This window comes from Osmerus mordax, chromosome 16 (genome assembly GCF_038355195.1).
Source record: "Osmerus mordax isolate fOsmMor3 chromosome 16, fOsmMor3.pri, whole genome shotgun sequence".
Lineage (NCBI taxonomy): Eukaryota > Metazoa > Chordata > Actinopteri > Osmeriformes > Osmeridae > Osmerus > Osmerus mordax.
In genome coordinates this window covers 7528323-7544313 of record NC_090065.1, presented here as the reverse complement: position 1 = coordinate 7544313, position 15991 = coordinate 7528323, and the positions used below count along the sequence as shown (strand labels likewise).

The following is a 15991-nucleotide window of genomic DNA, read 5'->3' as shown; positions in this document are numbered from 1 at the left end:
TGTGTTACAACATCCTCATATACCCAGTATACACTACAAGCAGAAGACACGGACTTCCACAGCAACACACAATGACACACAGAGGCCAGCGAGCACCAAGATTAAGACACTTCCCCCTGAGAACACCAACACTAATCGAAAAACTCACGCTACACCCCACGCATGCATGCACACCCCAGTGTCCACCACACACACCACCAAAAGAGCAATGAGTCAGAGAGCCTTGTGCATTAACGCATACAGCAATCCGCACTGTGCAGTAGAAACACAGAGACAACAACAAAAGACGAAACGCACATCGTCTACATGTACACATGACAAACCAGCACAGGACCTACACACACTCAAAAAGATCAAATGCACACCACCCAGTCGGCTGGCAGAAGCACATTTACACTCTTCCCAAACTCCAGCAAAGACAACAAGACATTTCTGTCCGAGGAACACTGACATACCCACACGGGCAAGAAAAGGTTTGTAGGCAGTTTCTGTGATTGTTGAGGAGTAGGCTGTGTTCACACTTTTCCTTTGAGGGGATTAATATGAGTAGGCAATGATAGATGGTGTGTGTGTTTGTGCATGTATGTGTGGCTATGTGTTCACTAAAGAGAGATATGAGGAGAGGTATGTGAAGGGGGAGATGATAGGAAACGGTGGCTATGGGAGCGTCTATGCTGGATTCAGGAAGTCAGACAACCAACCAGTATGTACAGATCAGCACTATGACAGCATAGAGCTGCCTAGCTATTTGGTGTTTAAGGCTCATTCGTCCGGCTGATGTGCATAAAATGTAGAGTAAGACATGTCCCTCTTCAAACAGGTGGCATTGAAGTTTGTGGATCAGTTGAAAATTAAGATGTGGGCTAAGATGGTAAGTATATAGTAACCTGCAGACAAATATTATCCTGACCATATTCCTAATTTATCTAACATGTGCAGAGACATTTATCTGACTATGTTCATGTTTCCAGTTAGAAAATGAGGATGCACTACCACTGGAAATTGCTCTGCTGCGTCATGTATGTCGCTCTCCCAGGTGCAAAGAGGTGGCCCAACTGCTGGACTACTATTGGTTCCCAGGGCCAGAGGGGGTGGGAGTTTATCTTCTGATTCTAGAGCGCCCAATCCCTTGCATGGACCTCTTTAATTACATGCAGGAAGAGAAAGGCTACCTAGAAGAAGGGATGGCACGTCAAGTGATGAAGCAGGTTTGAGTCAGCCACAACACAATTACACACACAAGTCCCATGGACTTCACAACCAATATTTATTTCCAGCACATATATAGTAGATTGTATCTCTATTTTTGTGGCTCTCCCTTGGTTTTCAGGTTGTGTCTGCGCTGCAACACTGCCACTCTAGGGGCGTGGTGCACAGGGACCTGAAGCCAGAAAACATCCTCATACAGATGACCAATTACAATGTCATGCTGCTAGATTTTGGCTCTGCTTCTGTACTCAAAGAAGGACCCTATACAGAAGTGGCAGGTGATGACACACAGTGCCAATAAAGCATAAAGGGATATAAGACACCTTTATTGAGGGGTTTTTCTTGTTCTGACAGGGACTCCAGAGTATTTTCCTCCTGAGACTGTGCTGAAAGGGGAGTATTTTGCCTTACCAGCCACTGTGTGGTCACTAGGGATACTTCTGTTCCAGGTAAACCTCACAGTCTTCATCGCTTTACTTACCTTTCGGTTATTGAGCCAGTCGTAATACTCAGCTGAAAAGGTTTGTTGTCTAGATGGTGTGGGGTGATGTTCCCTTCTACACTGATGCCAGCATTGCTAAGGCAACTCTTTACTTCCCACGTGGAATATCCAGAGGTAGGAAAATCAAAGTGTGTCTCTGTATGTGTGCGTGCGCATTTTGTGTATACACTCGAATGTCAGCTTCAGTATTGTGTTGCAGATTGTCGTCACCTGATTCGCAGATGTCTATCTGTATGTCCTCATGACCGACCAACTTTGGAACAGATCCATGAGCACCCATGGATGCAATAGAACTACACAAGAGTTCAAGCACTTTTCATACAATTATTCATGAAGCCCAACAATAAACAATATGAGCATTAACAAAACGGTTTGTTATTGAGTTTTTCTTGGCTCCTTCCCCTTTTATCAAATTTAACAGTTCCCCAGTTTGGTAGTCTAATAATTATGCAAATGGAGAAACATAGGCAAGAAACGTCTGCATAATGTTTTGGTATGGCAAGTTGGTTTAAATATGTAATCAGTAGTGGTCAAAGCAATTGTAGATATCCAAAATTGTTTTTGACTAGTTAGAATTCCAAGCCAACCCATAGCCTATAGTATTTTGACCAAAAGGGCTAGCAATCATTAAAGTTATCTACTATTAATTTGTCAAAATGTTAACTATTGACATCAACAATTCAATTCTCACTAATGGAAATGTAAACTGTTGATATCAATTATTCAATTCTTACAAGTGGCAAGACCTACAACAAACGTATTTAACACTACTCTGGACATCTGCTTCTAGAAATGCAGAGGGTTCATTCTGTGTGAAACTTTGAGTACACCTTTATTTACAAAAACGAATTAACAGCATCAGTAGCCACGCCCAGAGCTCTGCCCACGCCTACTGTTGGTGGGAATGGGAAGTCGTCGAGCTGCTTCAGACCAAACATTTTTACATTGAAGGCAAAAAAGAAAATAATTTGTCGAATTAAATAATTATGAAAAAGTGCATGAAAAAATGTTGATCAAATAAACGTAGACATTTCATGTCTTTTACGACCCATTTCTCTCATTTCAGTCACGATCTATTTTGTTACAAATGAATGTCCCATTTCTTACTCCATACATAGGCGCTATGATGTTGGTCCATCTGTGACGGTGATTAGTGGAGGGGTGTGCATACGAATGTTGTGTGGCGCGCAATTTTGGTATCAGGAGAAGCTCATTTAAAACGTATCAAGCTCGTGAGTATACATTTTAATGCCAAGCTTGAGAGTAAACTGCAGGCTAGGAATTACTTTTACTATTCTGGATAGTTAGCTAACTTTTGTCGACACTAACGAACGACGTGTTTTAGGTAGCTAATAGCTAAAGAACTGGACAGATACTGTACAGTATGGTGATTACGTTTTTAAAACGGATGAACCATGGACACTTTGAAGCGAAGTAAGTTAGGCTCTGGCGAGGTTATCATTAGCTCAAGTCGTGGCTAGCTGCTTGGCTTCATTCAAATGTTGATACAACATTAACCTGAGGTGATTGTAGGTTACTTGAGCAATAACGGGAATTATAATGCTAGATAACCTAACTTCGTTCTGTACTTAGATCCCCGAGTTTTGATGTTCCAAAAAGCAGTGAGCTACAGTACACTAGGGTAGGCATTGCCAACTGAAACTGAAAACGAACACATGATCTCTCATTGTTTCGAACACACGCATGTTGTTGTTTCCATTGTGAAGACACTGCACCACTGAGTGGAATGATTTTTGTAGGTGAGACTTCAGTATTCTGTTAGTTGGAGAGTCTCCATGCGTTCCCTGAAGCCTCTCAGACATGGCAAGAAGCACCAGGAAACTGGTAACCACAGCGATGCTGCCCTTCAGGCGAGGATGACAGGGAGACAGCAGACTAGGCTGGACACCAGGCTGGAGGACTCCATCACCATCACAGACAATGGATTAGACTTGGACATCATTGACTGCATCGACAAGCACCACTACAAGCACCCAGTGATAGATTTAGAGTTGCCCGAGCAGCAAGAGGTCGGTGCAGACTCTGATGGAGAATCTGACGCAGACTCCTGCTGCTCATTGGACAGCAAAGCCTCAGGCCCCTCCTACCCCTGGGATCAAGCCTCTCTTCTGGAGCCAACTGTCCATACTGACCTGTGTTCTGGCTGTCAGAAGCTGTTCAGAGAAGCCAAGAAGAGCAAGACCCAGCGAGACGCTTTCCCGATAACTGGTGAGCCTGCATACTGACACCACAGCTCCTTCTGCTAGGTCATTCTCAGCTTCACCATAGCTGTACTCCATTTCCCATTGAGCTCATGCGTAAAACCTCTTTGATTGCAGTTCCTTCAGACTTGTCATGTGACCAGTGGGTGCTGAAGAAACCATGGAGACCAAGAAGACTTTCAAACACAAAAGGGTGAGAGTGTGCTATGTGTGTGTGTTTATTAATGCCATACTTGACATTTGAAGCTTAACCTTCACACACTGACACGGAATTGCCATGGTCTCTACGTTGTCAGGAGACTTTGGACCCATGTGGGTCGTATCAGGAAGAGACAGCAGAACGAGGGGAACAGGAAGCAGATTGAAGCTAGCCAGCTCACCTGCTCAAGACCACACATCTTCCTGCATAGGTACGCAGAGGCCTTTGTCAGGCCAACCTTTCAAGCATAATAACCGGAAATTGAACCGCTAACCCTTCTGTCCCGGATCATGTGTGACTGAACCCCAGACCTGATGTGTCCTCACGTGTGTGTGCGTGTCTACAGGATCCTGAGGGGCTGTGTCAGGCAGGCTGTGAGCAGTGGAAGGAGAAGGGGTAAAAGAAAGAGGAGGCTCCACAGCTCTGATCGTAGTGCCCATGTTGCCAAGCAGCACCGTCTGGACTGTGACACAGTTTCTCAGAACGACAGTCATTCAGACAACCCGGAGCAAGGTGACAGCGACGTGCTCATCTTGGATGTCGTTCCCAAATCGGTCACCATGGAAACCCCCCCGTCGCCGGTTAGGGAGCCCAAGCCGGAGGTGCGGAGGAAGAAGGGCAGTTTCAGAGACTTGCTGGCTCAGCTTAGCTGCAACCGCAGTATCATCGTTCAGGAAGCACCCATGTGACGTCCGCATGAATATACCTTATTTAAAATGAAGTGTTGTTTATGAATTTCCACATCTTGGTGTGTGGCATGCCTTTTGTAAACTTGTTATTTATTACTTTCTAAAATAAATGTGAAGAATGAACTTCAATCCACACTGGTTTTCAACTGTTGTGTAATGTGTTACAACTGTGTTTGGCAACTCGTGAACGTCCACTGGATGGTGCCACTCTGCAGCTGACACTCAGTCCATAGGAATCAGCTGATGACAGGAGAGTGACAAGGAAGAGTACAGAGTGGGTGATGACAGGTTGCCATAGGGATGAGGATGTGGGGGGAGGAGAGAAGGTGAAGAGACACTGGAGTCCACTCAGGAAGCGTATCCTCCTGTTAGAGGCACGGTCACGTCACAAACATGTCGACTTTAGACGGGAGGCCAAAGAACACAGCAGAGTGAAAGCAGCAATGCGCCTCGCAGTCTCCAGTTCATGCACCTTTCAGATAGTCGAGAACTTTGCAGCTAACACATCAAGATGTGTCTCGTGTCAACATGTGTGGCAATCTCACACACATTGGTTCCTTTACAGACACATGGGAGAGAAACCGGCAGTTATTTAAAGTAATGGGGAACGGATCAAAACAATCTCACAAAATACCCCTTATCTCAGCTGACACGTTCCTAATATCAGATGATGCAGGCAATGCAAATATTTTCATGCAGAAACCCCCACTTTCGGGAGTACTGTTCAGATGTAGTTAAGTGTGTCCTCAAATGCAGCTGCATTGGAATCCCCATATTGCATTTCCTTTTACTCATTGTTAGATTGTCCACAGCGTGTTTGCATAATGGCAACATTTAAATTCACACAGTTTTGTCGTCAAGGGTCAAACAATATGAGCAGGACCAAAACAATAAAACCAACAGTGTCCGCACACACGCACACACACAGTATCCTGCGATAGAGCCACTATCAGCACCTGACACCTCGAAAACAGGAAAAGCGTTTCAGCCGGTGCCCAGATGTGAATGAGTGTTTGGGGGAGGAGAGTAAGCTGGAGGAGGGGGTGGAGGGGAGAGGTATTAAACCCCACTGGAGGGAGAACTGTACTCAGCTCCACTCAGCAGAGCAGACAGAGACACAGGCTCCACTCAATCATGTCCTACTATGAGGTATGCAAGGTCTTATTCAGCTTTGTTGTATTTGCATCTATGATCTGTAGGTGCACATTGAATGTCATTTTAAATTATAATTGTATAATTGCTCCAATGGAGGGTCCCACAGTCCTGTGGCAGGTCTGTCTACTAATAACAGGTCTTTGAAATCTATCTTCAGATAAAGGATATTTATAAAAAGGATAAAGAATCATTCTAGTCTGGAAAGTTGGTCTCAGCAAAAAGAAAAATATTTATTTGGTCAGTAATCTTTTCAGTTTTGAACAGGATTTCATCCTTTTTTATTAAGGCAAGTTAAAGCTTGTGAAACTGCTTATTCTCTCTCACTTCATCTACTAGTGTCTTTCTATGTATCTCATGACCATTGCCATCTCTCTCCCCTTCCTATCTGTCTCTCTCTCCCTACAGCATATTGTGTTTGACTATGACATGAACGACACTGGTTCTGGCTCTGGTTCTGGTGACTTGGGGGGGGACCTGGAGGAGCCGTGTGACCTGGATCAAGTGATAACCCCTGACTTCCAGCGAGTGTTTCTCCCTGTGGTCTATGGCTTGATCTTCGTCCTGGGCATCACTGGGAACGGCCTGGTGGTGATGGTGCTCGGCTGCCAGCGCAGGTGAGAATAAAGATGGATGAGGATGATGAAGACAATTACGAAGACGAGATTAGTTTAGTTCTTTAGTATTAGTTAGACTTTGTACATTCTACTCATGTATTTAAGATCCGTATATATTTATTGTAGGCACCTTCCTGCCACATTCAATTCCTTGTTTGTGTGAACTTACATGGCGAATTAAACTGATTCTGATGTAGAAGATGACAAGTGTTTATCTGATTGTCCCCAGGTCCAAACTGAGTCTGACAGACCGCTACCGGCTGCACCTCTCTGCTGCCGATCTTCTCTTCGTGCTGGCGCTCCCGTTCTGGGCAGTGGATGCCGCGCTGACGGACTGGCGTTTCGGACTAGGCGCCTGTGTAGGCGTGCACGTCATCTACACGGTGAACCTGTATGGGAGTGTGCTCATCCTGGCCTTCATCAGTCTGGACCGCTACCTAGCAGTGGTCAAAGCAACAGACACGCACACCTCAGGCATGAGACAGCTACTGGCACGGAGACTGGTGTATGTAGGTGAGTGTCTCCAGCCTCATCCCTTATCTCTCTTGCCATGCCTCTGTACTTGGTATATCTTCACTTATATTCCCTCCTGATCTCCTGATCTAACCGCCAAATCTCTTTGTCTCCCTTATCCCCTCTCTTTTTCCAGGAGCCTGGTTGCCTGCGGCTCTTTTGGCAGTGCCAGACATAGTGTTTGCCAGGACTCAGGAAGCAGGAGATGGGGTAATGGTGTGCCAGCGCTTATACCCAGCTGACAACGCTCCTCTCTGGGTGTCGGTGTTCCACCTGCAGCTGGTGTTGGTGGGTTTGGTGGTACCGGGCCTAGTTTTGCTGGTGTGTTACTGTGTCATCGTGTCCAGGCTGACCCGTGGCCCTCTGGGGGGGCAGAGACAGAAGCGCAGAGCTGTCAGGACCACTGTGGCGTTGGTCCTGTGCTTCTTCCTGTGTTGGCTCCCGTATGGTGCTGGCATCACTGTGGATGCCCTCATGCGCCTAGAGGTCCTTCCCAGGGGCTGTAGTCTTGAGGTGGTGCTGGGTGTGTGGCTAGCGGTGGCTGAACCAATGGCATTTTCCCACTGCTGTCTAAACCCACTGCTGTATGCCTTCCTGGGGGCGGGCTTTAAGAGCTCCGCCAGACGGGCGTTGACACTAAGTCGCGTCTCCAGTCTGAGGATTCTACCTCGTAGACGCCCAGGAACCTCTACTACCACAGAGTCTGAGTCATCTAGTCTACACTCCAGCTAACAGAATATAGGTGTGGATGTGGGTTGGGTGTGGATGTGGGTTGGGTGTGGGTGTAGATGTTTTGTCCTGTATGTGAGTAGAGGGTAGTCTGCTGGTCCATGACTTGCCTTTGTCTGAAAGATGAACTTTTCTGTAAATATGTTTTGTGGGTCACTATTTTTGTTTTTAAGTTTGTTTGTTTGCAATAAAATTTCTAATTAAATGTTCTCACTTTTTGTGTTACTCTTCCTGTCTCACAGAGTTGTCAGTGTGTGTTTGGGTTTTGCAGAGTTTCAATTATTTTGGAGGTGTTCACCCCCCTCCCTCTCCAGTTAGTGTGGGTAGTCTTGGATGTGTCTATATCATCATCACACTGAACAAACATCATCATTTCTGAACAAACATGTCAAAAGCACTGAAACATTATAATGAGAATGAAACTAGGTTTCACACTAGTGGCTTGGGCCAGGTGGTAGTGAGTCACTGCATGAAAGCTGGTGAAGGAGAACCTATGAATTGCAGTGTACGTGTGTGTCTGTGTGGGAGGGGGGTAAAGACAGTTAGTGGGAAAACTTATGTTGTGAATCGGTTGCCAGCTGATGGAAGGAAGGGGGAGAGGGGGGTGGTTGTCAGTCCATTTTCCCAGCGCCTCATGCACGCACTCAAACACAAACATTTCCCACTTACACATTTCCACCTGGAAGTGAAAGAAACAGAAGCTGGAAGTGTACTGTGACAAAGTTTCCTGTAGGAGAGAAGAGAAGGATTAGGAGATAAATAAATGGAGAAGGGAGAGGGGATAAATCAAGGAAGGAACACCTAACTACTGTATACAGATATTGTATAAAACCTTCCACATGCTCACATGTAGGCCTACTGTTGCAATCATCCCCTTGCATCTTTTATATGTCAACGTCACACACACACACACACACACAAAACAAAGTTCTTCTATTAATAGGGTCTTCAAAACAGGATATGCTTCCTCCTCCTTATTTTAGAATAAACAAGGAGCAAAACACATTATTACAATGCCACATTAACAGTATCGACATACAGTTCTTTCACAACCTTTTAATCCATTACTTATTTTTTCATTCCCCGACCATAAAACATTCCTCTTCTGCTCTTTCAGGCCTGTCCCCATGCTCATCCTCCCCTCCAGCTTCATCCCCTCTTCCCATCTTTGTAATTCCCAATGGTTCTGAGCTGGACCAGTGTGTGTGTGAGAGTGTTTGTTTATTTGTTTGCTTTTTTGTTTGTTGTAAGCCTGAATGTGTGTGAATGTGTGTGTGTGTGTGTGTGTGTGTGTGTGTGTGTGTGTGTGTGTGTGTGTGTGTGTGAATGTATATGTGTGTGTGTGACTTGGTTGCAGATGGTCAAGTTCTCTGTCCGAGTAAGACAGACAGTTTCCTGTAGCTGAACAATCGTGGGAAAATCATAGAGAGAAAGACAGATGGGTTGCATCTCAATAGTGTAAAAAGGCTTCCTGACATATTTTACAGGTGTATTATGAGGTGAACAGTTCACTTTGAGCACAAGCAAAAGCATGGTATTGGTCTTTAGTTTAGTTTAAATGCAGAGGAGAACCTAATGCCAGGGTTCGAATCCCCCTCAGACTTAAGATGTTTGGCACAGAACAGACAACTGATCTTTGCACATTGTGGTTCTCTTACCACTGCCAAGGACAGACATTGATGATTCATAGCATCATCTTTCATGTGTTTAGCAGGTAACATTTGGTTTTATCGTCCTTCGTTCATCGTTATTCTTTAATTGGTCTCTGTAAAAAATAAATAACGAGATAGATCAACTCTAACCTGGGCATTTAAAAAAATAAAGTTGTGTAGCGCCCCCCCGTGGTCAGATTGTGTTATTGTCACTTCGCTGAGAAGTTTATTTTTGCCAGTATTTATTGTATTATTATTTTTTTTATCAGCTGATAGCCAATATAAGTGTATAATTTTGACGATTGCTGTCCAGGAAAATCTAGCTCTATTGCTCAGCGACAGATTAAATGCATATTTTGATCCTCGGCCTTTCATCTACATGCCACATTTTCTAACCGGACAATCTTAACCGATTGGCGTTGCTGTATTGATTTATTTTTTACTTTCCAAGCCTTTGTACAGGCGACATTAGAGGCGTGAAAATGTTGGATTGGTTGCTTGGTAGTTCATTATTTGCATAGTGTCCAATTCTAAGGACATGATTGGTTTGTAGTGGCGCGCCAAATGTCACATGGTTGTACTTTCGCGCGAAAAGACTACTGCTTCTTCCTCAACGTGCTTGAGAAGAGTCGGATCCGAGGAAGAAAAAATAGTTATCACGTTGCTCATTTATTTTTTAATTACAGTTCTCATCCCATAATAACATGGATCTTGCTGCACCGACCGTCGAGAATGCAGGACAGATAGTGAAAGATGACTTGGCAGAGAAATGTCAAAAGCTGTTTCAAGCATTCTTGGAAGAGTAAGTAAGACAATAGACTGTTTTTGTTCACGATACCTGTAGCTAGCTAAGTTAGCTAACACTTACATTACCTACCACCACTAGTACATTCTCAACTTTTGATGTTAATTTTTGGACGCATTTATTTTGTTTGACAGGTTATTACCAGTTACCTACGTGTGTTTTGTGTGTGTTACAGATATCAAACGGGGGATGGAGAGGTGAAGTATGTTCGTGAGGCTGAGGAGTTGATCCGACCTGAGAGAAACACTCTGCTTGTAAGCTTTACTGACTTGGAAGGTTTCAACCAGGAACTTGCAACCACCATCCAGGAAGAGTTCTACAGGTAGTTTGTAACCCTATGTCATCTTCAGAATGGTAGCATATTATATTTGTCGTAAACCTATGAACACTATGTATATACACTCCAGGAGCCCTAAAGTACTTAATAACAAGACCATTTATGCTTCTTTCCTCCTTCCATTCATTCTAGAGTGTATCCTTTCCTGTGCCGCGCTGTGCGTAACTTTGCTCTAGACCATGGAAATGTACCAGTGAATAAGGAGTTCTATGTGGCCATCCAGGACTTGCCTACACGACACAAGTAAGACACGTGCACGTACACACATGCTCTTGTCAGAGACTGTAGTGGTATTAAACATGTTTGTTTTGATGCGACAGTCTTCCAATGATCTAAGAATAGCCATCCCAACAGTATATACGGTGTGTGTGTGTTGTAGGATTCGTGAATTGTCTTCCCTACGTATCGGCTCTCTGGTGAGGATCAGTGGCCAGGTTGTCAGGACCCACCCAGTACACCCCGAACTGGTGAGACCAACCACTCCAATAACATCACAGACACATTGAAAATGGCTTTCACGCTAGACAGAGTCTGCTACGTGGCGGGCCTCCAATCTAAGTGCTGTGTGTGTTCTCCCAGGTGAGTGGCTGCTTCATGTGCATGGACTGCCAGGGGATGATCCGAGACGTCCCCCAGCAGTTTAAGTACTCCCCGCCCACTGTCTGCCGAAACCCCGTCTGCAACAACAGAAGCCGCTTCCACCTGGACACCCACAAGTCCAAGTTCATAGACTTCCAGAAGGTATGTGTGTGTGTGTGTGTGAACGAGAGGAAGAAAGAAAGGAGGATAAACAAAAGGAGGGGTATTGTGTTTATGGCTGTGCGTGTATGGTGTGTGTTGCAGGTGCGTATCCAGGAGACCCAGGCGGAGCTGCCGCGAGGCTCCATCCCTCGCTCCCTGGAGGTCATCCTCCGGGCCGAGGCTGTAGAGACCGCCCAGGCTGGAGACCGCTGTGACATCATCGGCTCTCTCATCGTGGTGCCAGACGTCTCGCAGCTCAGCACGCCAGGTATACGCACACACACACACCCCGTGATATTCACTATATATATTCACTATAACACAAAAGCTTAAATGTATGGTCACACACATTACTTTCCAGATAATCAACTAGTTTTGGGAGGACTGATTTGGTCTCAGGCTTTAACAGAACTGTGTGTGTATGTGTGTCCTGTCCTGCAGGTGTGCGCTCAGAGACGAGTTCTCGTGTTGGAGGAGGGCAGGGCCACGAGACTGAGGGTGTGAGGGGCTTAAAGGCCCTGGGAGTCAGAGAGCTGTCCTACAGACTGGCCTTCCTTGCTAGCCACGTAGCCCCCACTAACCCACGTGTAAGACACACACACGCATGTAACACGCTGCACACACACTCAGACATGGCACACAACAGATGCCACACTTATGACCTAAGGCACTCATGACCTATCCTGGGTTTTATATGAAATATTGTGTGTAAATGTAGTTTGGAGGGAAGGAGATAAGAGATGAGGAGCAGACCGCTGAGAGCATCAAGAGCCAGATGTCCGTGAAGGAGTGGGAGAAGGTGTTTGAGATGAGCCAAGACAAGAACCTCTACCACAACCTGTGCACCAGCCTCTTCCCCACTATCCACGGTCAGTAGTCCTGTATCCACGAGGCAGTATACACCTCCAATAGCACTGCACTGGACTGAAGCCTGTGAAAGCCTACGACTGCGCTATTATAATACTGTATCTACCATCTCGTGTGTCTAGGGAATGACGAGGTGAAGCGTGGTATTCTGTTGATGCTGTTTGGGGGGGTTCCTAAGACCACCATGGAGAGAACCTCGCTGAGAGGAGACGTCAACATCTGCATCGTAGGAGACCCCAGCACTGCCAAGAGCCAGTTCCTGAAGTAAGGAACTCACACAAGCACCAACAAACTGCTCAGACGTTCTGGCCCCAGTTTGTAACCTTGTTGGTGTGTCTTGTGTGTGTGTTTGCAGGCATGTCGAGGAGTTCAGTCCCAGGGCGGTGTACACCAGTGGGAAGGCTAGCAGTGCTGCAGGTCTGACCGCAGCTGTGGTCAGAGATGAGGAGTCCCATGAGTTTGTCATCGAGGCTGGAGCTCTCATGTTGGCTGATAACGTGAGTGTTATGTCCGGCCATACATGCTCCTGACAATGCAAACCTTCTCGGTCACATAACAATTTCATGGTTTGTGTTTATGGGATTGGCAGTCGATTGACAACTGTGTGCGTACGTGGTGTGTCTGCAGGGTGTGTGCTGCATCGATGAGTTTGATAAGATGGAAACGAGAGACCAGGTGGCGATCCACGAAGCTATGGAACAACAGACCATCAGCATCACCAAAGCGGGAGTCAAGGTACATCTCTCAAGCTCGGTTCAGCTGAGACACGTACCAATCGGCTGAGACACAAGGGGTACACATCAGTCATGTCTCCCCTCTCTCTCTTTTTGTCCCTCTTTTTCTTTTACTCTGTCTCTCTTCCTCCAGGCCACTCTGAATGCCCGTACTTCAATCCTGGCAGCAGCGAACCCGGTCGGTGGTCGATACGACCGCAGCAAAAGTCTGAAGCAGAACGTGAACCTGTCTGCTCCCATCATGAGTCGCTTTGACCTCTTCTTCATCCTGGTGGACGAGTGCAACGAGGTGTGTGTGAGAGAGAGTTCATGTCTGCCTGTCTGAGATCATTTATGTATACTGTATATACAGTATAAATGGAAGTTAATGGCTTCTTCCTCCTTCTCCCATTTGGTGTATCTGTAGGTGACGGACTACGCCATAGCCAGGCGCATTGTGGACCTTCACTCCCGCATTCAGGACTCTGTGGACAGACTCTACTCTCTGGATGAGATCCGGAGATACTTGCTCTTCGCTAGACAGTTCAAACCTAAGGTGTGTGTGGGGTGTAGGGATTACACTTTCAGTACATTTTTAAGCAAAACCGCTAGCTTGTCTGCCCTGACAACCTTGACTTTTATCATCATTCTTCTCAAAGTGTTATTCAATGCAATTAGTGACAGTTGCTCTCGATGGCATGATGTACTCGGGATCCAAGTACCAAACCAGCTCTTTCAATCTCTTACCCTCTACCACACTGATTAACAGTATATCAGTCATATTCGGCACACAAACTGGGTGACGGCCTCAGAGACATGCATCATACTAAACTATAGAATAGCATTGGACAACTGTATAACTTTGCTGCCTTTTTGGAGTAATTCTCCCATACCAAACTTTGTTCAGCGTGTTTCTTAACCGATTAACAGTTAACCAACGACATATATAGTGTGGTGTTTGCATGCGTGGGTTTGATGTTACCTGCGCAGTCCTATCTGGTACCTATCTAATGTGTCTCTCTCTCTAGATCTCCAGTGAGTCAGAGGAGTTCATAGTTGAGCAGTACAAACGGCTGAGGCAGCGTGATACTTCTGGAGGCGTGTCCAAATCCGCCTGGCGAATCACAGTGAGGCAGCTGGAGAGCATGATCCGCCTATCGGAGGGCATGGCTCGAATGCACTGCTGTGATGAGGTACATTCACACACACACACACACACATTCCTCCACAGAATAACTATACCTGTAAGGGTTGGTTGTGTATCTGTTCATGATGTTGTTCATTCATTAATGACGTGTGCTTGCTGTTGTCCCAGGTGCAACCTAAGCATGTGAAAGAAGCATTCCGCCTGCTGAACAAATCCATCATCAGAGTGGAGACGCCCGACATCAACCTGGAGCAGGACGACGACATGGAGGAGGCTGAGGACGAGAATGGTACGCGTGCACGCAGCACACACACACTCCGCAGACATCCCACGGTCTGAAAAAGGTGTATTCCTGAACCCTCTGCTTTGCGTGTGCAGGTCACGACGTCCCTAACGGAGTGAACGGACACGCGGACGGGACGAACGGACACGCGGACGGGACGAACGGACACGCCGACGGTCACGGTGTTAACGACCAGGGGGAAAATGGAAGCCAGGCCAAGCCTTCCCTGCGTCTGTCCTTCCCAGAGTACCGTCGCATCTCCAACCTGCTGGTCCTACACCTGCGCAGGGCGGAGGAAGGTAAGCCCCGCCTCCTTTCGGCTTGGCCCCGCCTCCTTCCTGGCAGCTCCCTCTCTAGTTCTCTCCTCCACATGACTGACGGGTGTGCGTGTGTGTGTTTCTACAGAGGAGGAGGAGGAGGAGCTGAGGAAGAGCGCGGTAGTTAACTGGTACCTGAAGGAGGTGGAGTCTGAGATTGACTCAGAGGAGGAACTAATCAACAGGAAGGGGCTGATAGAGAAGGTCATCCACAGACTGGTGCACTATGTAAGTAAACATAACTGAACACGTACCCACTTCATCTAGCTTATTCATCGCAATAAAGTATTCCCTGGTCAGCTACAACAGCTATGTAATTGGTGTCAGTGTGCCTGATATGCTTGTAATACCTTATTGTCCTTCATTTTCCTAACTATAAGGATCATATCCTGATCGAGCTCTCCCAGGCTGGACTTAAGGGGGCAGAGCCAGAGACTCAAGAAGAGGAAGTTGTTCTGGTGGTCAACCCTAACTATACCCTGGATGACTAGAGTAGGCTCTAAAGGCCTTCTCCTTCTCTAAGACTTTCCTGGTTTTATAATAAACTCCTGTGGGGAGTTGTTTATTCTTTACTGAATGCTCTTGTGTATGACAAAGTACATAATTACGACATTCAAAGCATTTGAGCTTTTATAAGGAGTCTTTCCTGTTATGGAGTTAATGATTCCCATTTCAAAAACCAGTATTGTTTATTTTTTTAATCTTAGCCACTTCATCATTGTACATATGCTGCTTGGTTTCTCAATAGAAGTGGCAATTGTATGTTTGAGTCATAGGATTCAAAGCTTTTTCTATATGTTCAATATCCATTTGAGAGGTGAGGATAACTTGTCAGTTTAAAGTTATTTTAGCTGAATGTTGTAAATAGTTTTTACCATTTCTTGACATGAGATGGTCATGAGATGGTGGTAGTACTTGCTCCCTGCCCCTTTGTATAAGAGAAGTATAAACGTTAATTTCCCTAGTATGATGCATGTGTCGTCAATGATTCAAACCCCCACTTAATCCAGAGCAAGTAGCAAATACCATGATTTAGACTAAATGTAGAACGTTCCACTGAACGTTGTGCTCCTGAGTGGGTGCATCAGAACTGCTTTGTGACTGTATCAAGGGCTACTGTCGTTGTAAGATGTTGAATAAATAAAATGACATTGTCACCTTATACAAATCTGCTACCTCGTACACACATTTGAGTGATACATGTTCGAGTCAATTGCTGTCAAAGTATTGATACGATTTAAAGATAAGGAGTACCGCGTTCGTACAGAAGAGTTCGTCTTTTGAAAATGTAGCGCAA

General features: G+C 45.8%; 4 protein-coding genes across 5 annotated transcripts; all 4 read left to right on the top strand.

The window, feature by feature from the left end:
- The first annotated feature begins 583 nt into the window (after positions 1 to 583).
- On the top strand, positions 584 to 1925 carry LOC136958878 (serine/threonine-protein kinase pim-2-like). The gene is made up of 6 exons (XM_067253004.1): positions 584 to 703; positions 821 to 871; positions 972 to 1208; positions 1331 to 1487; positions 1564 to 1658; positions 1911 to 1925. The coding sequence occupies exons 1-6, from the start codon at positions 584 to 586 to the stop codon at positions 1923 to 1925; spliced, it is 675 nt and encodes a 224-aa protein (XP_067109105.1).
- A 961-nt stretch (positions 1926 to 2886) lies between these two features.
- On the top strand, positions 2887 to 4953 carry si:ch211-227n13.3 (uncharacterized). Of its 2 annotated transcripts, none has more exons than XM_067253738.1 (6): positions 2887 to 2943; positions 3305 to 3353; positions 3472 to 3940; positions 4051 to 4126; positions 4230 to 4343; positions 4479 to 4953. In XM_067253738.1, the coding sequence occupies exons 3-6, from the start codon at positions 3508 to 3510 to the stop codon at positions 4819 to 4821; spliced, it is 966 nt and encodes a 321-aa protein (XP_067109839.1). In that variant the 5' UTR covers positions 2887 to 2943; positions 3305 to 3353; positions 3472 to 3507; the 3' UTR covers positions 4822 to 4953. The 2 variants fall into 2 exon arrangements, with proteins under 2 accessions (XP_067109839.1, XP_067109838.1); XM_067253737.1 differs by having other exon boundaries at positions 2912 to 3145.
- A 972-nt stretch (positions 4954 to 5925) lies between these two features.
- LOC136958541 (C-X-C chemokine receptor type 4-like) lies at positions 5926 to 7977 on the top strand. The gene is made up of 4 exons (XM_067252524.1): positions 5926 to 5970; positions 6382 to 6590; positions 6820 to 7103; positions 7240 to 7977. The coding sequence occupies exons 1-4, from the start codon at positions 5956 to 5958 to the stop codon at positions 7833 to 7835; spliced, it is 1104 nt and encodes a 367-aa protein (XP_067108625.1). The 5' UTR covers positions 5926 to 5955; the 3' UTR covers positions 7836 to 7977.
- Positions 7978 to 10188: 2211 nt separating this feature from the next.
- mcm6 (minichromosome maintenance complex component 6) lies at positions 10189 to 15847 on the top strand. Its single transcript, XM_067252801.1, has 18 exons — positions 10189 to 10286; positions 10465 to 10611; positions 10759 to 10869; positions 11006 to 11093; positions 11206 to 11367; positions 11470 to 11635; positions 11809 to 11954; positions 12086 to 12236; positions 12357 to 12498; positions 12590 to 12731; positions 12862 to 12969; positions 13102 to 13257; positions 13375 to 13503; positions 13976 to 14140; positions 14263 to 14383; positions 14473 to 14676; positions 14783 to 14922; positions 15075 to 15847. Exons 1-18 carry the CDS (start codon positions 10189 to 10191, stop codon positions 15183 to 15185), a joined length of 2487 nt encoding a protein of 828 aa, XP_067108902.1. The 3' UTR covers positions 15186 to 15847.
- The last annotated feature ends 144 nt before the right edge of the window (positions 15848 to 15991 follow it).